We start from the raw sequence: 22,872 nt of genomic DNA, 5'->3' as shown, positions 1-22,872 counted from the left end.
AAACAGAAGAAGAAAACTGTTTCTGATCTTGTGAATGCTTTCTTTTGTGATCTTACTAGTCCTTGGAACTAATGATTTATTCATATTTGTGTATGTGTATGTGCACATGTACACACACACACACACACACACATATATATATATATATATATATATATATAACAAAAAAATGTTTTATTTATTCATTTTTACAGTGTAAAATGATATTTTGTTTATCTGTAACAATTTGGTTTAACTTCAATTAAGTCAATGAAGCACAATATTAATAGTCATTTATTCAATTTGCTCTCAAAATACTAAGATTATTGTAATATTTTAGACTCTGTAGTAAATATAAAAAATTAATTGGTTTATTGTGAAATATCATAAATATATTCATCTTGATTATCAAGAAAATTTTATGTTGAAAGAAAAGGCATCAAGAAAAATAAATTAGTTATACAGAATTATTTTATTCAAAATACATGTTTATTTATCTATACATCTAAATTAAATAATTATCATTTCATATCAAGTAAAATAGTAACATATTTATAGGATAACTTGTAATAAAATAAAACTGATTTTTATATAGATTTTCAATTGTTTCTAAGAAAATAGTTGAACATTTAATTATAAGATAAAATAAAATAATGAGTTTCAATTTGACTTTTCAGAAATTAAATTTGTCTTACAAGTATTAAAACTTATTAATTTTTTTCTTTTTCTCATAAAAGTCCTTAATAAGTAAGAATATAAATTTATTTATTTATTTAAAGGTATCTAGATTTATATAAAAAAATATTTCTATATAAAAGTCATATCGGTTTAATTTTTTTTTACTATTTAACTTTCAAAAATATTATTTATTATGGTTGAAGTAAAAAATTAAAATAAACATGAATATATGCAACTATTTGTGAAGAAATATTTAGCTTAAAAGAATAGAATTCAAAATATTTTTGTACATTCTGTAAAACCACCTGTCTATTTATAGTAAAATAACTAAATATATTTTAATTAATACTATATATATATAATAAACAGTAATAAGTGAATCTTTAGATTATGTGTTAAAATTATGTATTACACAATAAGATACTGTGACCGAAACTTGATCGATTCAGTAAAAACCCTAGTCAACGTATTAATTATGTGTATATACATATAAATAGAATTTTAAAGTATTGATAATTAATTTTGATATAATTTGTGTGTGTTTCTCTATCTAATTCTTTTGAGAATTCAATAAATAAAAAATAAAATTTAACTATTATTTTTTTATTAAATTATCTAATTTTTGATAATTAAAAATAATATGAGATTAGTGTGTTATACTAAAAATAATATTTTATTAATATTTTATTGCATATTCTTCAAATTTTGTTAAGATAAATAAAAAATCTATAAATAAATCAGACTAATAAAAAATTAAAATCAGAAATTTTTATTTCTAACACCATCAATCAATAGTTCTATTAAATTCTAAGAGTTTTATGTATTTTAATAGCATAAAAAATACAAATCTTAGTATTCATCAACATTCTTGGACTTTGAGTTTTGACCTAGTTATAAATAGTAATATTGATTTCCAATTATTATTGTGTTAATTTTTTAAAGGACTTGAAATAAAAAAACACACAAACTTTAAAAAAATTAATTGTTACAAAAATTGTTGTGTAGTAACTTTAATCCAAGTTCACAATTGAAGACCAAATTTAGCATCTAATTTATATTTTTAATTAATTGAAAAATAAATACTTGTATTATTACTTAAAAGCATATAAGACTTTAGGGACTTGTTAAAGTAAAATATTATTTGAAAAAAAAATGAAATTAATTTATAAAATTATATTACAAATATTTGGCTAAGAAGTAAATAAATTAAAATGTTCTTTTCTTTTCTCCTTTTTTTTTTTTTTTTTTTTTTTTTTTTTTAACATTAAGTTTTTCGAAACCATAATAGAATCATTGTATAAGTCAAAATAAAAACACATACTTTTTTTAGGTCTAGCGGATTTATAAATAGACACCTTAAACAAAATATGAGACCATACTTTATAGGTGGGTTTGCATGTTAAAGAGAGGTTAGTGCCAAAAACTGTCTCCTTGATAATGGGATAAATACTCCAAAATTAATGTATAGTAATTTTAGTAGTATATAAAAGGCATATCTCGCAATGTTTTTTTCAATTTCTGAAGAGATTGTTTTTCCTTAGATTAATATTGAATTTGTGATAAAGGAGCCAATTCAACATTAATAGATTACAATTAAAAATAAAATTAGAGAATTTAGTTATTTACCATTTGTAAAGTTGTGAGGACAGGACGAAGCATTAATACATATTTTGAAGGAAAAAAACTTTGTGCTAAATTGGATGGAGTTTTTCACCTTTTCCAAGAAATTAAAGAACTGTCCAACATTCATTAAAATATTAACTTTACTACCCCATTTATTGCAACATTGATGACCAGATATTGGTTTGGTACCTGGACAATGATCCATGCATGATACAGGAACTGAATGATTTCTAGTTGAAGTGCAATATTTCCATGATCAATGATCAAAAGCCTGGTCAAAAGGCCTGGGTAGTTTTTAATCAAGAACCTCTTCCAATGTACCCTATACGCGTGTACTTCTAAAAATGAGTCAATCCTTTCCATGTAATTTAAATGTCTGAGATTTTTTCCCAATCTTCACCACAGCAACTTGTAGCAATTAGTTCATAGTGCAAATGATGTAACAGAATCCCTTCAGTCATTCTTTATCCACCAGAAAACTAACAAGCTAAATGATTCTCACTTTTGGAGTACAAAATAAAAACTGGCACAAATTCACGGTCAATGGCTCTCTTGGTTCTCACAAACAACTTTGGATCCTTGTTTGTAGATATCCATATGTCAGCACAGGAAGCGTTGCTATTTGATACAGACTGGACTACCCAAATGGCCAGTTGTTACAGCATAGTTCCTTGGTTCTTTTAGGCAGCCTAATCTCTAGCCAGGCAGAGAGAAGTATATAGATGTAAAGCCCATGCACAACTTGTATACAGCATCTGAATGGCAGTGATAAGGGGTTTACATTTCCAAGGAAAGCTCAAGGACAAAGGCATTTGTGGAAGTCAACATGGGCCCACTCACTAGAGACATAGAGGCATCAGGAGCTACAAGTATCGTTGAGGCACTCCACCTGCTTGAAGACTTGTTTCAGAAAGTCATGGGAAAAAAACCCGACAGTGGATACAATGTTCTTTCTGGTAAATGGGAAACAAACAGAAACTCTACATAGGTTTGACTGCCTCGTACTGCGCCACAGCCTCTCGCATGGCCTCTATTTGGCCAATAACACACTCTAATTTCTTCACACTGATCTCTGAGTTTATCCTGGCAGGATAATCAGAGTTTTCATACGGTCGATACTCACACATGCTCTTGATCTCGTCACGCAGAGTGGTTTGGATTTCCTGGTCACACCAAAGTCCATGATTCGTTTAGTGCAAAAATGAAACGTGGTTGAAACTAGAGCCCTAACAGGAACGAAGAAGAAGGGACGCATCAGAAATCATGCCATAGGATGTAAATAGTTTACTACATTTAGACTTAAATGCACATCATATTTTATAGTGAACAAACTATCCCCCTAGTACAGTTTTTAAATGTATTCACTTGAGGGACCTAAAATGAGGACGGATACTTTCACGGCTTGCATAAATTCTTGACACTGAACGTTGACAACTTCTTGTCGAGGTCCGCCTGTTTTGGCCAACTCTTCCATTACTCTGCCAGCAAGCTCCACAGTATGAACAATTTTCTGCAGCAAAGAAGCAGGAGTCTGTACAGTTAACAAATTGAAAAACGGGAGGAATTCTTGCACGTGCATGATGTAACAAGAACACTAAAAATGACAAAATAATTCCACAGCATCTAATTGATGAGTTATACCTTCTCCACATGATGGAGGCGTTGCAAGGACGTTGAAGGATCTCCTGGTCTGGGAGTAAGTGCGGACATTTTTTCTTGCCTCACACTATCATTGAACGTGATGACACATTAAGTCAGAGAATAGCCACAACCTGAAAATAACACCATCTAATCCAAGAACACACACACAGATATATACATATCTCTATGTATTAAATGTGGTGAATTGCAAATACGATCAAGAAATGTGAAGATAGCTTCAACAATCAAATATGCATTCTTGATCCGTTAAACTGTGGATACAAGCACGGCAATAACTGCTTAGACCTGATTCTGATCCTAGGCTGTTAGCAAAAATCCAAAACTCTCACGCACATTGTCTCCAAACTTTTAGAAACCTTCACGACCTTTTCCACTAAGATGATGTTGGTGATACGAGTTGGCTCTCTATAAAGTGGACATGTGTGTAGCTTTCCGCAAGAGATCACAGAGCACCTGAAGTACGCCAATAGCAAAAAATTAATATCGAAATTCGCGCTAGTCATCATAGAACTCTCTCGCGCGGTCTATATATATATATATATAAGTGTGTGTGTGTGTGTACGCGCGACGTCTGAACAGGCAGATCCCTTTACGTTGGTTCATCACCATCAAAGACAGTAATGAATCGAGATCCACAATGAAGGATTATCACACTCCATTGCTAGAGCTGAAAAAATTCCCGTGCTAAAGCAAAATCTACTCGTTCAACAACATCACATAGTAAACATCAATTCAATAAACCCTAATTTCAAAATACCATCTGGACCCAACAAAATCGAAACAAACCTCGATTGTGCTAAACCCTCGCAAAACCCAACTCGAGATTTTTAGTCGCCACAATCTCGCAGCTCCCAATTGAACCCAAAAATCAGTCAAGTGTCATTCCAATGCAATCGTGTGAAACAAAACCACCTTTTACTCCACACACCTCCCCACTCAACAAAACGCACACACACACAAATTCATGTATATATATATATATATATATATAATACAAAACTTTGATAACATTCACTAAAAAAACACCGAAATACAATATATAGATAAATAGACAACAAAAAGAGAGCTCAATGAGCACAAAACACTCACCGCACATGCAATGACAATTGCTACGGTTCGAGCAGAAACCACAGGAAGATTGAAACCGGATTACATTGTGTAAGCGAGGGGTTCAAGAAGAAGAACGCAGTGCGTACCATTCAATCGGCTAGAGCACGAAATGACATTCCTCGATTCAATGTGAAGTACGCGATTTCAATTCTAATGAGCAAAATTGTATTGACCAGCTATGCAATAAATAAATGAAAAGCCACCATCATAGGCGTGAAGCCTCGATCCGCGCTTTGTCTCCACCTGCGACGAAGTGTAATACGTAATATCTAACTGATTAGAATTCGAACCTTATTAGAGACTCTCAGTTCAGAGCTTCCCTAACACTCTCGTGGATGACCTAGTCTTGGATACCGTCCATGATCCGAGGGATGCCCCACACCATTGTACTCTCACTGATCGTATCAACCGATTCAATCGTGGGGTGTTTTTATTCTTATTATTTTCAATAGTGGGACTCGGTCAAAAAACCACATATACTCTCGACATTTTCTTGATTTTCAATTGATATACCATAATTAGGATATTAATAGACAAATATCTTTCAATTGACATTTCATATTTCAATGTCGCTCTCTGTACCGAAGGTGGACGACTCCATCTTGGATGCACTCGACTCTGCAACTCAGGCGCCAGCGTGGCCTGTTAGAGTTGCTGGTATGGAGCAGAAACCGACCGTCACTATATCAATCTCATTGTGAGTACAGAAATGCAATTATGGGCGATTCACAACTATGAATTGCTTCTCTCAAGTACTAAGTTATTCTAAAAGATAAAAAATGAAAATTTTCTCACAGATGTACACATACCGTCATAATGGAGTTTTCCCATTCATCAAAAAGGGTCTTTCACCAAAGAATCTCAGATTCTCAGTTTAGGGATAGCAAGTTCATAATACAATCTTTTTTAGCCTTTTCATTCCTTGTCATTCCTAGGTTTTTATTATTGACATGAGATAATTTAAAGTACAAATTGGACTTATCCTTTTCTGTTTTTTGGTGGCATTTCTACGGCATCGCCCATCGACAACCTTACCCGTCGCCCTCCTACCCGCACCAGCAAACCTCAATCCAGTGCTTAGCTAACAGAACCTTCTGTTATCTTTTGGCAGTTTCAGTATAGTTGAGTTCAGTTTTTGAGGGTCATGTGCACAAACTTTCTTACATAAGAATCTCATCTTCTGAAGTGATATGTATATTACTACAAGTACATTATGGATTTTGTACCCTCTTGAATTTTATGTATACATTTATTTTTTCTTCTTCACTGTTTTTATTTGATTCCTGATTTGTTTTTCTTAGTATATCTATTTTCTTCTTATTGAGTAACAGAATTTGTTTAGTAACGGAAGTTCAATACCATTGATAAATGTGAAGGGTTTTAGCTGATTAATTGTGTTGGAGTTTATTCTCAGATCTGTCATTACAACCAAATCCTACTTTTCAACCAAGCTCATTGAACATTACAAATAGAATCAATAATATCATTTAGTTAGGATTGGGCTGTCACATGTTAATTAAAATTAATTCCTTCCTTAAAACTATAAAGTTGACCACTTGTTCACTTGTCTTGTTTAGTTCCAAATAATGAAGTATTATCATTTTATCTTTTCATGGTAATAAAGCAGTAGAGTCTCAATCCTACAACTTAACATCCTAATATAGATCTTATAAAGTTCAACTTTCAGAAGAGTAACAAGTTAATAGGAGCCAGTAACTATTCCATTTGATCTTTCATAGTTGAACAAATCTTGCAAGCTAATAGTATCTGAGACATGTGCATGCCTACTACATCATCAACTAATTCATAAGGTAGTGATTTTGTTAGGTCTAGCTCCATATTTAGTAAAGATTCTTCCAATTTCATTGTTCGGGCCTTTATTACCACAATTGCTACAAACATTGCCATTGATGCACAAACAATATAGCTTAAGAAAAGAAACAAAGCAATTATGAGCATCATTGCCATTATCTCTAAGAAGATAAGCTTTATTGTAAAATAATTCAAGGCTGATCTATTAGTTTTATGTCTAATGTTTGAACAATGTTTTGCTGTAGAAGAAGTAACATAATTTGGTGTAGATGTTGAAGCAACTTCAATTATCTCTATATCTTCACTTTCTACCAATCTTGTTATTCCTTGTCAAGATAAATTGAATGGATGCATTGCAAGCATTCACTCTTTCATTTGTTCTTACATTTGTGCTATTGCATTTTTCATTTCAACAACCTTTGCTATGATAATACAATAGGAAAAAAATGTCTAATATTACTCAAGACTAGAAGAGAAGATCAAAAATAAAGAAAATTCTAAAAATAATATTAATTTAAAAGTAGATAATCTATAACTTCTAATATGCTTATATCTTATTAAGAGAATGAAATAATCTATTCTTAATAATAATAATAATAATAATAAAAAATAAAGCTATAATATTATAAGTATATTCTTGTCAATTTTTCAAGGGCAAGAATTAAAAGAATATAAATAACCAACTAAGCCATTTTTTAAAGAAAGATGATCAAAAATGAAATAAGTAAATTCAAGTAGAAATTAGAATGACTATTGCTAAAGACTAGGAAATTAGAGACTCTAGAAACTAGACTAAAAAGAAGAATAGAGTTGTCAAGAGTGTGGAAGGCCTTACTTATACCTCTATATATACTATCTAACTAAGAGCTATATGACAATATTCTATAAGACTTCCAATACATATCTTACTTGCAAGACATATGTCTAATTTGTAAAGCAAGTTTTCTAGATGTACGCTACATGTCCAACTTGTACCACAAGTAGCCAATATGTACAACGTGTGGCCAATTTGTTGGCCTATTTTTCAACATATAAACATGTTTAAATACAAATCCACATCTAAGAAGCTTCTAAAAACCTTTTTTATAAGTTATTATCAAATTTACCTATTTTTACTTATTTTTACCTATTTATATTATTTAGGTAATTATTAAAATAAATATATATGTCCATGATAATGAACTTGTAATATGTGAAAAATTAACAAACAAAAAAATAAAAAATAAAAAATATTTTTAACAACATCAAATAAAAATGAAGTAGTCATGGCATGAGAGTGCCAAGTTAAACAAAATATTTTAGCATTCTATGAATTTAATATTTTTATAATTGAGCTTAGTCTAAAAACATAGTCAGAATGTCAAGATATGCAAAAGCCAAATAGTGTGATACACACTAATTACGGATATTGGTGTAGCAAGCTAGAAAATGATCAAAGAAACATCTGCCAGCAATAGTTGGAGAGGAGTAAGGAACGGAGATGAGAGGTGAGCAAAGAGCACCAGCGCCATCGTCCATGGACATTACTGCAATACCATTACCGCCAGCAAACCATCCATGAAAGTCTATAAGAAACAGCAACGCTGTCAGTATGCAACGTTGCTGTTTCTTTTAGACTAGGTTGGGATCGGCATCTGGTGGACTGGTAGGGAGTTGGGTGGATTCACGAGTCTCCTGCGTGATGTCTACGACTTCGGCGTGTTGAGCAGTTCAGAACTTGGCAGCTGAGATGTGGAGTGCACCTTGAGGACCAAATGGATAACCCGTTTTTGTTCGTGGCAGTTGCTCGATGTGCCGCATCAGGGGTCCCGATCGAGTTGTAGGCTTTGTGGATGATGGGTCTAACACACCTTCACCTGCACAGCTACGAAGTCGATGTTTGGGCTGAGTCGTTTCTGAGGATTTTAGACGCAGGCGCAGGCTCATCGAGCAGGCTAGGCGATGATGCAGCGATTGGAAATTCGGCGTGTCACTACGTAAGGCAATCAGTGGATCATAAGAAATAACGCTGTAATGGACCTGCATTGTCAGCTTGCAGAATAGGTGTGATAGTCGACGGTGTGAGAAGTTTCGTTCTTTTGAGAACACAGAATGTGCGGGATTGCAGAGGTGGAATAGACGAGTGCAGGATAAGAAACGAAAATTGTTAAACACTTGGCAGGAGGTGCATGCATCAGAATTGTGTTGGCATTGGGTACTTGGGTGAGTTCGTCATGGATTTTCGAAGCGTTGCGGCGTTGCTATTGGCACTGTGTATATCCATACCCGCGAATTTCTGTGGAGAAGCAAGATTGCAGAGAAGGATCGACGTGCCGGCATATTTTGTGTTTGGAGATTCCTTCGCAGACGTGGGGACCAACAATTTCCTACCTTATGCTGCGTCGCGAGCCAACTTTCCACCATACGGCGAAACGTTCTTTCATAAGGCAACGGGACGCTTCACAAACGGCAGAAACATTGTCGACTTATTTGGTGAGGTCGATGGAATCTCGAATTTTGAGTCATGAAATACTACAATCCTTATTCATTGTGCTGGAGTGTCACATGAAATCGCCAAATAGAGGCCATGAGAAAACTGATATAATTCATGTTACATGGTTTTGTGGTGGGCAGCGCAAACAGTGGGACTCCCAATCGCGCCACCATTTTTACAACCAAATTCTTCATTCATTGCTGGAGTTAACTTCGCCTCAGCCGGAAGTAGCCTCCTCAACAGCACCATCTTCAACAATGTAAGGAATTCAGTCCTTCCTCTTCTTCTGCTGATCTTTAACAGCAATTAGGTTTTTTTATTACCCATATGCGTGTGACTCTACAGAAGGAACTGGTCGGCTCAACTGGCTCGCCTCAGGCAGTACCATTGAGTGAGCAAGTGGACCAGTACAAAACAGTGCGGATCTTGTTGCGGAACGTGCTCAGCCCCTTGGAAGCACAGAAGCTGATATCGAAGTCAGTATTTCTCATACTCAGCGGCTCGGATGATCTCCTAGAGTACCTCTCCAACTTCGAGATCCAAAACCGAATGAACGCTACCCAGTTCATGTCTAACGTTGTGGAAGCTTACCGAACTACACTCACTGTAAGTGCATAGATATGCTTTTGTCCAATTCGATCAATGCAAGCTGCTTTGATAGTATGGCTTATGAGTGACCTTAATGTATGGAAACTGGCATCGCCTTGCAGGATCTGTACAAAGGTGGCGCGAGGAAGGCACTCCTGGTTGGCCTTACGCCCCTCGGATGCTCGCCTTCGGCAAGAGCCACAAATCCTAGGAACCCTGGGGAGTGCTTGGTTGAAGGAAACGAACTAGCGATGCGTTTCAACAACGATGTAAGGCAGTTAGTGGATGAGCTGCATGTCACGTTTCCAGACTACAACGTCATATTTGGCGAGAGTTATAATCTCATCGAGGCAATGATAAATGACAAGAAGTCATCTGGTAACCTCCAAGCTTAAAACCTCCAAATAACTTGAATAAAATGAACAGAGGGAAAATTCATTGATGCCTTAATATTCCTAAGATTCTTGTAGACACACTCGTCAACTATTGCTATGTTGGAACTTATGGAATTTCCGCTGCCGTTAAATGTGCAGGATTAGACAATGTCAATGCAGCTTGCTGCGGAGCCGGGTTTTTGAATGCACAAGTTCGCTGTGGACTGCCAATGCCATCCGGCATGCTCGATGTTGGCCAACCGCTGTGCAAGCACCCATCGAAGTTCTTGTTCTGGGATGTTGTTCATCCCACGGAGCAAGTAGTGAGGCTTCTGTTCAAGAGCTTCTGGGCCGGCAATTCAAGTACATCATATCCCATGAACATAAAAGCCTTGGTTTCTTTGTAGCAGGAACTTGGAGAAGTCTACACGATGTGTGGAGATTGGAAAGATTACGCTCAGACACATTGTGAGAATAATCCGAATATACATTAATCTAACCAGCAAAACACAGAGACACTGAGATTAATCGTCAATGGAAACATCATTATGTTGAGATTCAATCCTGATTGTGACATTTGATGTGCTTGGAGGGCACTCGAGCATTTAAGGGCTTAAAATGACAGGAGTGGGTTAATTGATTGGTGTCAGCTTCAAAACCAAGATAGTTGATAGTTACAAGACGAGCAAAATTATTTGTTTGATGCTCAATTATGTACCGTAACCAAGCAACATCAATACCTAAGGATACATGTATACATTGCCTTCATAGCCAAGATGTAAATTTTTGGTATTATGTACTCATATGTAACTGTGTGAGTGTGTTAAAGTGAAGTTAAGATGCTTTTCAAAGGACGTTCATTCTTAACGGCTATTTTCTCATTCAAAACCTGTTTCTGAATCCGGAACATTGAGAAAACGGTGAATAGAGGAAGAAGTAATTTTTTATTTTTTGAAACAAACAGAGAAAAGATTCATTGCCATGAGGATAGTACCCCTTGTGAGTTTGAATTTATCCTAAAAGAAAAGAGACCCCGGCAACACCGCCTCTTCTCAAAGTATTGTACAAACTTGCTAATGAGTTCTGGTCGGGCTTTCTTAGTATTACATGCAATTGACCACTCTACGTTGCTTTGTTAACAATTCTAATCTACACACATTGGAATAACGTGCTTAGGTGTAGTTTAACATTATTAAATACTATGTTGTTTCATTCCTTCTATAGCATCAAAAAGATAATTATTCTAATTTGAGTCCTCAATAGACTAAATTGGGTGAATTACTAAAAAATTCTTTCTTAGAAAAGTCCCTACTATCATGTAAGACGGTGCTATAGACCACAAGTGCTTAAGATGTGGATCAAAATATTAAGTGTGTGGATGCCCCATTGCCATGTATGTTGGACAAAGGTGCATTTCCAAAATATTTGTAGTATCAATTCATCAACTCTCTATGGATATACAAGGCACTGGAGGGTAATTATGTAGTTGATGTAATATTGCCATTTGTTGACTATAAATTTTTAATAACAAATCAAATACAAAAAATTAGATTCTTTGTAAATTTGGGCTTTCACCTACACTATTTTCCATTAAAGTTGATAGTCTTTAGGAAGCACTCTTGGCTGCTTTTTCACCATAGGATTGAAAATAATGTGTTTTTTTCTCAAATTTTTTTGACTTAGCTTTGTAAAATAAGCCATGAAGAATATCAAACTTTTCAATGATAATGACTAGAATTTATTTGGATCCCAAATAACGGTGTCAATCTACCCATAAAAAAACTTAACAAGCTTCTATTTTAGACCTTGCAACACTTATAATATCCACATACAATGGTATAAATCTTATATAGTTGAAAAGAATGGAGTTTGGAAAAGCTTGCTTTCATTAGAAGAAAGGATGAGAACTACCATAGTGGTTCATATATTACTTCTTCAATTAATTAAGATTACACCAGTTACAAATCTTTTATTAGACTTCTCTTAAAAGAGTCTATATTGGACAACACCTTTGATTCTTTATTAGCTTAGAATTGAGATAGAATGAAGTATTCTAAACTAAAAGTCTATCTTCTTCATAAATAAGGTTAGAAATTGTTAAATTAGAATCTTAGTAGTACATGAAACTTAGACATTCTAGATTCACAAGCTTTAAAAATCTATTGTGCAATGAAAGATACCAATGCATTCATGGGATTGATTATTTTGATGCCACCAATTTTTTTGAAGCGAGCAATATTACAACCATGAAATCTTCATGCATTTTCATTGTAAGATTCCATTTCATAAGTAGCTCTGTATTTGCAATCAAGCTTTCAACATTCATACCTTTGTGCCTCTTCATATTGCAATAAAAAAAAATATGCATAAGAATAAAATCCTTTCATGTAATTACAACTTTTTTTCATCAAATTTACCTTGGTTGTGCTCTAATATTACATTTTTTTTTTAATATATTTTTTTTATTGATTTAGACTTATAGAAACTTTTTCATCTCTAATGAGGACATATTTAGTGTAAATGGGATGTCTAATAGCTTATTGACGTACTTATCATCTATCCATGTGATCCCTAGTGAACTTGTTTAAGTCAGTTTCAAGTCATCAACTTGCTAGTATTTACATGATTTGCTTCAAATTAACACTAAGCTAGAATTTAAATAAAATATATTTAATACTTAAAAATAGCTCTTGTATCAAGCTCTTCTCTTTTTTCAATGTAAAGGTGATATCATCCTCAAATTTTATAACTTATTTTTTTTATTAATTAAAATAATTATTCTTTAGATTAAATATAAATCTACTTTTTTTATTATGTAATTTAATAAATTTAAAATAATAATAAAAAAAGATATGGTACCAGAAGACATCTTTGTCATATCCTCCAAGCAATATCAAAAGAAAGAGCTTATGAGCCATTGACTTTGATACTTATAGTTGTATTATAGAATAATATTTTAGTCATAGCTACAAATTTGCAAAGACATCCAAATATGAATATTATCTAAAAAAAAAGGATTAGTTCCTAATATCATAATTTTTAGAAAAGTTCAACTTTAGGAGGATGAGCGATTACTTTAAGTATTCCACTTACTTTATTATTTTATGAATAAAGAATATATTTTCCAAAATAAAGTGTATTAATGTAAAAGCCAACTAGTCAAAAGATATGATATCTATTAAAACTAATTGCAAGCAAATTTGCAAAGCTTATGCATAAAATTTATGAGCTATATTAAAAAGAGTGATAGGTTGCTTATTCATCAATTGTGTCCATGCATTACTTTTAAATAATAAAGAAATATTGCAATATGTAATATCTAATAGAAATTGGTTTATTTTTATTGCTTTTATAATCATTACTAAGTAATCCATTTTAATAATATCTCAATTTTTTTTAAAGAATTTAGTAATTATTCCATTACATCTTAGACATTTTTCTAAGACTATCTCAATTAGAGCAAAATCCAACTCACTCATTGCAATAAGAGCCCTTAGCACAACTTGTATCTTTGATGTTAATCAATTGATGATGTTGCTTTGGATGTATTTTATAGCTTGAAAAAACTCTATCAATAGATATAAATATTATATAATAATTAAATCAAATTAATTTAGCTTAAAAAATTCTATCAATAGATATAATTAGCTAGAGAAAATTCTATCAATAGAGTTTCTTTGACATGTAGTTTAGTACAAAATTACAAATACATCTTTTCAAGCCCACCTTAATCAATATAAATGATACTATGCTCATCATCTAATGTTGTGATTTCCGCTGCCCTTGCTTGTTCTTTGGCCACTTAAAAAAAGTTCTTAAAATTAAAATTATTCACTTGCTTTTACTTAATTTAATTACAAATTCTTTGTCTTTTATTTGTTTGTTGTTTGAATCCTTGCATTTTATCTATTGCTTTACCTAGCTAGCCCTAGAATGTTATATAAAGTGGATTCAAATAAAAATCTACCATAGTTTTTAATGATTTCTTTTGCCCTTGATCTTCTTTACTTCAAAATTATTATGTTTTATATACATGGTAGCCACAGTAAAACTTAACCACATTTTGTAGTTTATGTAAGAAATTGAATTGAGGGTGGATAGACCAAATTTTTACCACTCAAATATGCACCACCACATCTTTGATATATACCGCAATTATCTAAAAGAAAGAGGTGCATCTTACCTAAGCTTTGAGCTAAATCAAGCAACTCATTGGAAAGAAGTTATCAAAGTTATAATCTCTCTAAATGAAGTAGTCCACCAATAGATGTATTCCTACATCTTCTTATTTGAAGACATATACCTCATTTAGCCAAGCCATAATTTATACTCTATCTTTGTGGTAGTTATTTCAGAAATATTTTATTCTACTAACAGCCGAATACCTATCAACAATATATTATGCCTTGGTGAATATGGCAAAGACTCATTTTTCATCTTTTTGTGTTTATTTCCTACATTCTAAGGACTTTTCTTCTCTTTTTTCAACAAAATTCTAATCTCTACAAAAGTATCAATTATAATTACAAAAAAAAAAAAAAAAAAAAAAAATTGAATTCTTTCTACAACATATAATATTTGGTAAGGAATATAGATGCATAGAGATTTAATACAACTATATAAATTCTATGGACTCTCCCTAACTTCACTCATATAACACAATTGTACTAAAAGTATCTCAAATTTAGAACCAAGTGCTAAATAAGAGGTGCGACCCACATGCACATCTTTCTCTTATCCACGCCTATATTGTGGCTATTATAACCATAACCTTTGGTGGCTTCCATCTCAACAAAGCTAGTATGTAGCCATGTCAAATTCTTCAATGTAAGTAATTTAGTTCCTCTCAGTTAATGTTCTTTATAACACATAATATTGATATTAGAAAACAATGGCTGGTACGAGTTTTTGATTAAGTCAATATTTTTATGATTGTTAAAATCTTCTAGGTTATAGGTAATAATTGTGATATACATTATAGGTGTGGAATTGAAGAAGGGGGGGGGGGGGAGGGAAGAAGGGAGGAGGAGAGAGAGGATGGAGAAAGAGAAAAAGAGAGAGATGCTTGTGCAAAGTGCATCACCTTAAACCATATTATAGTTTGTCATAGTGCCTATATAAAGGGCTACATTAGTATAAGGTGAAGCTTATTGTATGGTTGCTCTCCCCTTCTCCTTCATCATGACTTCTTGTTGCACCAAGAACAATGCCCATGGATTTTTCTACTATCATCCTTGAATCCTCAATTCCTTCTAACTTACTTACTAATGTAGGATGAGTAGTCATTTGTGAGAGAGGTTTAAAAACTCACTATAGATCTTTTTAGTATGTGGTGTAACTGTCACGGACACAAAATACAGACTTGAAATCTAACAAGAAATTCAAGAAGAAGTGGTAGAACTAGATTAAACATATGAGTACAAGAACAACACCAGAAAGGTGAGCTAGAACTCCAAGAGATGTGTTGTCGAGACTGAAGAACTCTTCAGCCTCGATCCCTATATATACTCCTACTTAGGAAGCTTCTCGAGCTACTTCTATTAACTAGGAAGCTTCTAGAAGGTTCCAGAGGCTTCCTTTCTAGAAGGTTCTAGAAACTTCTCGAGCTACTTTTATTAACTAGGAAGCTTCTAGAAAGTTCTAGGAGATTCCTTTCTAGAAGCTTCTAGAAACTTCTCGAGCTACTTTTATTAACTAGGAAGCTTCTAGAAAGTTCTAGGAGATTCCTTTCTAGAAGCTTCTAGAAACTTCTCTTCTAGAAGGTTCCAGAGACTTCCTTTCTAGAAGCTTCTAGAAACTTCTCTCTAAAAGGTTCCAGAGGCTTCTCTTCTAGAAGGTTCCAGAGGCTTGTTTTCTAGAAGGTTCTAGAAACCTCTCTCTAGAAAGTTCTAAGGAATATGTCCCTAACATCATCCCGTCCTTTAGCTTCGAGGTCTCTGAGAAGCAATGTTGTTGATCAGTACCAACGCAAGAAAATGAAGATCTGTCGCATAACTTTTGCTATGAACTCCAACTGTTGTTCACGAGGTAAGTGATTCATCGACCCTTGAAGCCAACGGTAGTGGCCCACGCCTTCGACTTCTGACCAAGCATGAACTTCCGTGTCCTCATTGTGAAATTGTCCTGCAAACACGCCTTCTGGTTGACCATCGTAAGTAGGCTCGATCTCAAATACGATCACCAGTGATCGATTACTCGGTATCCTCCGTCGTCGTCGTGGTACATGTAGTTCTTCATCTCGGGGTCGCCTTCGTGAGCTACTCGGTTGCGATACTCTGACTGGCATAGTATCTATCTCTTGGCTATCCATATCAAAAGACCAAACTACGATCTATCTTGGAGAAAATAACTACATCAACTATGAATTTTGCTGGTGCTCTCCCTTTTTCTTATATTGTTGGGAGAACAAGCTTCAGAAAGAAGCTATCATCGAATTGATTTAGGTTTATCGGGATGTCGTTGATGAAACTCCTGTACCTTTTGTGGCGCATTCGCAAGATTTTCAGCTGGCTCCCATGTTCGCTCATTAATGTCATAGCCACACCAATGAACAAGATATTCTAACTTTCCCCACCTTCGCCGTGAATCCAATACCTTTTCAACCTCGTATTCTTCGTGGTTCTCGATTTCAATACTAGGTGGCGGACATTGCACTCTTCCAGGAAAAGATGACTCTCGATAAGGTTCCAACAGAGAAACATGAAAGACTGGATGTACCTTCATAGAAGCCGGTAACTCCAGCCGGTATGCCACTGGATTAATTTGCTTCTGGATGATAAATGGTCCCAATCTTCGATAGTCCAACTTATCACATGGTCGCTTGGTCTTGATATTTCGTCGAAGAAGCCAGGCTTTGTCTCCAACTTTGAAAGTAGGTGTTGGATTCCGAAATCTATCTGCAGACATCTTATAGGATTCTTGAGCGGATTGTAATTGAAGCTTCAACATAGTTTGAAGCTCTGATAGTTGCTTCACAAATCCTTCAGCTGCTGGATTGAAATTTGTTGACGGACTCAATAAATCAAGCTTCGGATGATACCCATAGTTGGAAAAGAATGGTGTTTGTTGAATCGACGCATGGAGGGTGTTGTTATATGCAAACTCGGCTAGTGATAGATATGCAGTCCAATCGTCTTGCTGATAGTTGATGCTGCATCGTAAGTACTGCTCCAAGACTTAGTTCACCCGTTCTGTTTGGCCATCAGTTTGAGGATGAAAAGCTGAAGAAAGCTTGATATCCACCTTCAATATCCCAAAGAAAGATCTCCAAAACTTTGACACGAATTGGGTACCTCGATCTGATATGATATCATGTGGTAGTCCATGATATCGATACACATTATCGAGAAAGAGTCTTGCTGTGACTTCACTAGATGAAGTCTTCTTACAAGGAACAAAGTGTGCCATCTTCGTAAGCCGATCTACCACGACAAAGATGGTGTCAAATGAATTTGATGATGGCAAGTCCGTGATGAAGTCCATAGAAATTGAAGACCATGGTCGACGTGGAATTGGCAATGGCTGTAGAAGTCCAAAAGGGCGATGCCGAGGATTCTTAGATCTTGAACAAATGTCACAAGAGAGGACAAAATCTTTCACATCCTTCCACATTTGGGGCCACCAAAAATCTCGGGAAATAAGCTCCAAGGTCTTATTGAATCCAAAATGTCCCGCAGGTGGAAAATCATGGCGAGATTGAAGAACTCGGAGTCGTGCTAGTCCTTTTGGAATGTACAATCGCTCTTCAAAGTATAAAAGATCTCTCTCCACCTTGAACTTGTCGTCATTAGTACGTTGCTTGATATCAATGGCTACTGAATCTTTAATGGTCATAGCACGTACCTAGTTTAGGAAGTCAGCATCAAATGATACAATAGTAGCACAAAGTTGAAATCTCTCTGGCTTCAATAACGTTGTACATTGTTGATCAAACGCTACTTTTCCAACCTTTGGTGCAAGATACGATCACCTTGATAAAGCATCGGATAGTCCTTGCTGCCTTCCAGGTCGATAAGTGATAACAAAATCGAATCTAGATAGCGACATATTCCACCGAGCTTGACGCCGATTTAAAACTCGAGCCGTCATGAAATACTCCAAATTCTTGTGATCCGTATATACGGTTATTGGATGTGCAGCTCCTTCAAGAAAGTGACGCCATTCTTCGAAAGAATCCACTATAGCAAGAAGTTCCTTATTGTGGATCTCATAATTGATTTCAGCAGCAGAGAACTTCCGAGAATAGAATGCAACTGGATGGAGCTTCTTATCTTCACTCATTTGTGAAAGCACAGCTTCCAAAGCAAAATCTGAAGCATCAATTTCTAAATAGAAGGCCTTTGTAAAGTTTGGATGTACCAAAATTGGAGCTGTAGTAAATGCTGTCTTCAAATCTTGAAACGCCTTCTCCACCAAAGGTCCCCATTCCAACTTATCTTTGCATGTTAATCGAGTGAGAGGAGCAGCAACTTGAGAATAATTCTTGATGAAGATCCGATAGAAGTTAGCAAACCAAGAAAGCATTGTACGTCTCTAACCGTCTTCGGAACCTCCCAAGACATGATTACTTCTACTTTCTTGGGGTCCATCTTCAAACCTTCTGTAGTCGCAATGAACCCCAAAATTCCATCTCCGTCTGGTGAAATAAACACTTTTCTAATTTGGCATATAGTCCTCGCTTGCGTAGTTTCTCCAAGACCAAACGAACATGCTCCTCATGCTCTTCCTCGTTTTTAGAGAATATTAGAATATCGTCCAAGTACATGACAACAAAATCGTCGAGGTGTTCTCGAAAGATGTCATTCATCATATGTTGAAAAATCGCTGGAGCATTGGTAAGACCAAAAGGCATGACATTATATTCGAAATGACCATACCTTGTACGAAATGCTGTCTTCCACTCATCTCCTTCCTTGATTCGTACGAGATTATAAGCTCCCCTTAGATCAATTTTTGTAAAGATCTTCGCACGTCCAAGTTGTTCTAAGAGACTAGAAATCAAGGGTAATGGGTAACGATTTTTCTTTGTTACCTTGTTGAGGCCTCGATAGTCCACACACATCCGTAATGATCCATCTTTCTTCTTCACAAATAAGATGGGTGCTCCAGCTGATGATTTTGAATGACGAATGAAGTTCTTGGCTAGATTCTCGTCGATGTACTTTCGTAACTCTGCCAACTCCATTTGCGATAGATTGTAGATTGGGCCAAAAGGTGGTTGTGCTCCTTCTTGCAAGTCTATGGCACAATCATATGGTCGGTGTTCCGGTAGTATGTCGGCGTTCTTCTTTTGAAACACGTCTTCAAAATCTTTATATCGCTCCGGTATACTTACTGTTGAGATCTTCTCCTCGGTAGTTGGAGCCGCATAAATGACAAATGGAGTGCCTTCCTTAGATGATCTTATAAACGCTCTTGCTCCAATGAATAAGGATTTCTTTTTTCGAGGTTTTTTACTAGGTTTTTTCTTAGGTGGTTTTGTGGGAAAAGTCATCTTCCGCAACCTCCAATCTATCAATGGATTATGTTTTTCCAACCAAGAAAGACCAAGAATAATAGGATTTGATGGGGTTCTAATAATATTAAAAATAATATGACTACTATGGTCTTTAAACGTTACTTCTATAGGTTTTGATTCATGGGTGATGCTACCAGACAATAAAGGTCACCCATCTATGACCTCAACATGAACAGGTTTTGATTTTTGTACTAAAGGGATCTTATGACGCTTTGCAAATTCTTCGTCTAAAAAACAAGCAGATGCTCTTGAGTCTAGTAGTGCTAAGGTTCTCAGTTTTTGAGGGCCGATAAACAGAGGGATTGTAAAACAAAGGACAGGTTGGGTAGAAAGAAAGGAACCTGATTGTTGTTGGGATATTTCATTGTCCAGCCGCACGATTCCTATTGTGGCTGGGCATCCTCGTTTTCCTGAACAAATACTCCCCTAGTCTTGACTATGCCTCGATTTTGTTTTTTGGGGCAGTTTCCGACTTTGTGGCCTTCTCCACCGCAATACAAGCATAAATTTTCTTCCATACATCGCTTTTTTTCTTCTATAGTAAGAGATTTGATACGTACAGCATCAATTTGCATGTCTTCTACCTCTGAATGCGAATTTATACTGCTTGCCGACATAGTTGGAGCATGGCAAATTGTATGTTGTCTTGAGCGTTGGTCTTGGCGACGTTGGAATAGGCGATTATCGCACTTCACAGCTTGGCTAATGGCTTCATTGAGCGTTCTTGGATCAGGAAGAGTTAACAGCAAATCCTTCACATCATCTCTTAAATCCCAATAGAATTGACTCATCAACGCTTCTTCATCCCAATTGATGTCGCATACTAATTGCCTGAAATCCGAAGCATAGACTGATATAGAACGCATCCCCTGTCGTAGCGACCGGATCTTTGTTGTAGCCCATCGAACCTTATCGTGTTCACCAAATGCTTCCGCAAATGCTTCCAAAAAGGTTTCGAAGTTGTTTAATATGGATGATCGTTTCTCAAATAAAGGAGCAAACCATGATAGAACTTGACCCGTAAGTAAGGTTCCAACAAGTCCAACACGTGACTCCTCCGTTGGATATCGTTCGGGCTGTAAAACTGTTATCAACCTGATTTGATTGACGAATCCTCGAAACTTGGAACGTGTTCCATCAAACTTATCTGGAAGGCTAACTCGAGGCTCCTTATGTTGTAGAACTAGTGGTTCTTGTCGAACCTGAGGTAAAGTTGTTTCTCCAAGTGCAGAAGTTTGAGGCTGGTGCAGTTTAGATTGTGCTATCCCAGATACTCCATCATTATGAAGCCTTGCCACCACTCCTTCAATCTCTGCAATTCTTTGTGATAACGTAGCGAGGGCATTTATAATAGCATCTAACTTAGACTCCGAACTTTCTGTCATACTAATGTCTTGACCTCCGGTCATTCTAAAACAAGGACAAAAATGACCCTATAAGAGGCAATATTGGTTTATAGGAGGGTAATCCACAACCTATAAAATGCCTTAAGAATTTCAAGAAGAGGGGTAATCCACTCTCTCCAAGAAGAATAAGACTCCAATATTGTAACAGAAGAAGTATCAGTTTAGAGGAGGGTAATCTGCAACCTCTAAAAAATGCTAGTATACCTTCAAGTAGAGGGGTAATCCACACTCTACTAAGAAAGAACTAGCTCTGATATCTCAAGTTAGTGTAGTCTCAACAAACTGTCACGGACACAAAATACAGACTTGAAATCTAACAAGAAGTTCAAGAAGAAGTGATAGAACTAGATTAAACAGATGAGTACAAGAACAACACCAGAAAGGTGAGCTAGAACTCCAAGAGATGTGTTGTCGAGACTGAAGAACTCTTCAGCCTCGATCCCTATATATACTCTTACTTAGGAAGCTTCTCGAGCTACTTCTATTAACTAGGAAGCTTGTAGAAGGTTCTAGAGGCTTCCTTTCTAGAAGGTTCTAGAAACTTCTCGAGCTACTTTTATTAACTAGGAAGCTTCTAGAAAGTTCTAGGGGATTCCTTTCTAGAAGCTTCTAGAAACTTCTCTTCTAGAAGGTTCCACAGACTTCTTTTCTAGAAGCTTCTAGAAACTTCTCTCTAAAAGGTTCCAGAGGCTTCTCTTCTAGAAGGTTCCAGAGGCTTGTTTTCTAGAAGGTTCTAGAAACCTCTCTCTAGAAAGTTCTAAAGAATATGTCCCTAACAGTAACATATATTGCAAACTAACTCTTCATAAGTGGCTCTTTTAATGGTATAAAAGATAATGTCATGTTCTTTCTACCATCATTTTGTGCCAAAATATGAATCCATGAATTATTCTTCTTTGAGGTTTAAGAAGTTACCATTCTATTATTATGAACCAATTCAATTGAGATGGACTTGCGTAGTGTTGTGATTTTTGGAAGAAGAGATTAAAGAGAGGATTCTACCAAGATCTAATATTGCCTTCTTTATCTTCTCCTCCTTCTTTCTCCTTTCTCTATTTTCTCCTCATTTATTGTTGAGTTGACTATTAGTGACCTAATGAATCCAATTCAATGCTTTAATCATGTTAGGGCCATACATGTATTGCCTTCTTTTGGTGGTGTACTTTCTCTTATCCATTCTTCTTATATTTAAGAATAAGCCTTGATTCTCCATTGAAATAATAATTTCCAAATTGATTTGTGTCTTGATTGAATAGTCTTCTGCTATACCTTAAATCATTCATTGATGATGCAAAAAAGCCCATAAGAATAATAGGATTCTATTTGACAACTTGAAAGGAGGGAAGGGGAGGAAGAAGAGAAGATGAGGAAGAAGGGGAGAAATGATAGAAGAAGTAACATTCTATTTGCATTTGAAACAAAATAGCCTAAGGTATTGTGAAAAAAAAATAACCACCCACCCGCCTCTGGATCACAAACACCCAACAAAGATGGGTTCTAATGATAGATTATGCACTGTGTGTGAATAACCAAAGGCAAATTGAACTTAACGCGTACTCAAGCACAATTGATTTATGATCCACAGCAATAGCCCTCAGCTACGCCAAGCTGGTGCCTTTGGAGCTTCATAGCGCTCTCCGATAGAGGAAG

General features: G+C 35.4%; 2 protein-coding genes across 2 annotated transcripts; one reads left to right on the top strand and one right to left on the bottom strand.

Annotated features, from left to right (window-relative positions):
- Positions 1 to 3,036: 3,036 nt before the first annotated feature.
- Positions 3,037 to 5,307, bottom strand: LOC112287339 (mediator of RNA polymerase II transcription subunit 11). The gene is made up of 6 exons (XM_024530246.3): positions 5,032 to 5,307; positions 4,729 to 4,738; positions 4,276 to 4,395; positions 3,922 to 4,006; positions 3,674 to 3,790; positions 3,037 to 3,443 (listed from the first exon to the last, which is right to left on the bottom strand). Exons 1-6 carry the CDS (start codon positions 5,036 to 5,038, stop codon positions 3,261 to 3,263), a joined length of 522 nt encoding a protein of 173 aa, XP_024386014.1. The 5' UTR covers positions 5,039 to 5,307; the 3' UTR covers positions 3,037 to 3,260.
- A 3,203-nt stretch (positions 5,308 to 8,510) lies between these two features.
- LOC112287513 (GDSL esterase/lipase 6) lies at positions 8,511 to 11,067 on the top strand. The gene is made up of 5 exons (XM_024530563.3): positions 8,511 to 9,336; positions 9,478 to 9,596; positions 9,683 to 9,943; positions 10,048 to 10,303; positions 10,459 to 11,067. Exons 1-5 carry the CDS (start codon positions 9,033 to 9,035, stop codon positions 10,704 to 10,706), a joined length of 1,188 nt encoding a protein of 395 aa, XP_024386331.1. The 5' UTR covers positions 8,511 to 9,032; the 3' UTR covers positions 10,707 to 11,067.
- Positions 11,068 to 22,872: the final 11,805 nt, after the last annotated feature.

The sequence above is a fragment of the Physcomitrium patens genome, chromosome 10 (genome assembly GCF_059467195.1).
Source record: "Physcomitrium patens ecotype Gransden chromosome 10, ASM5946719v1, whole genome shotgun sequence".
Lineage (NCBI taxonomy): Eukaryota > Viridiplantae > Streptophyta > Bryopsida > Funariales > Funariaceae > Physcomitrium > Physcomitrium patens.
This window is presented reverse-complemented; position numbering and strand designations above follow the sequence as displayed.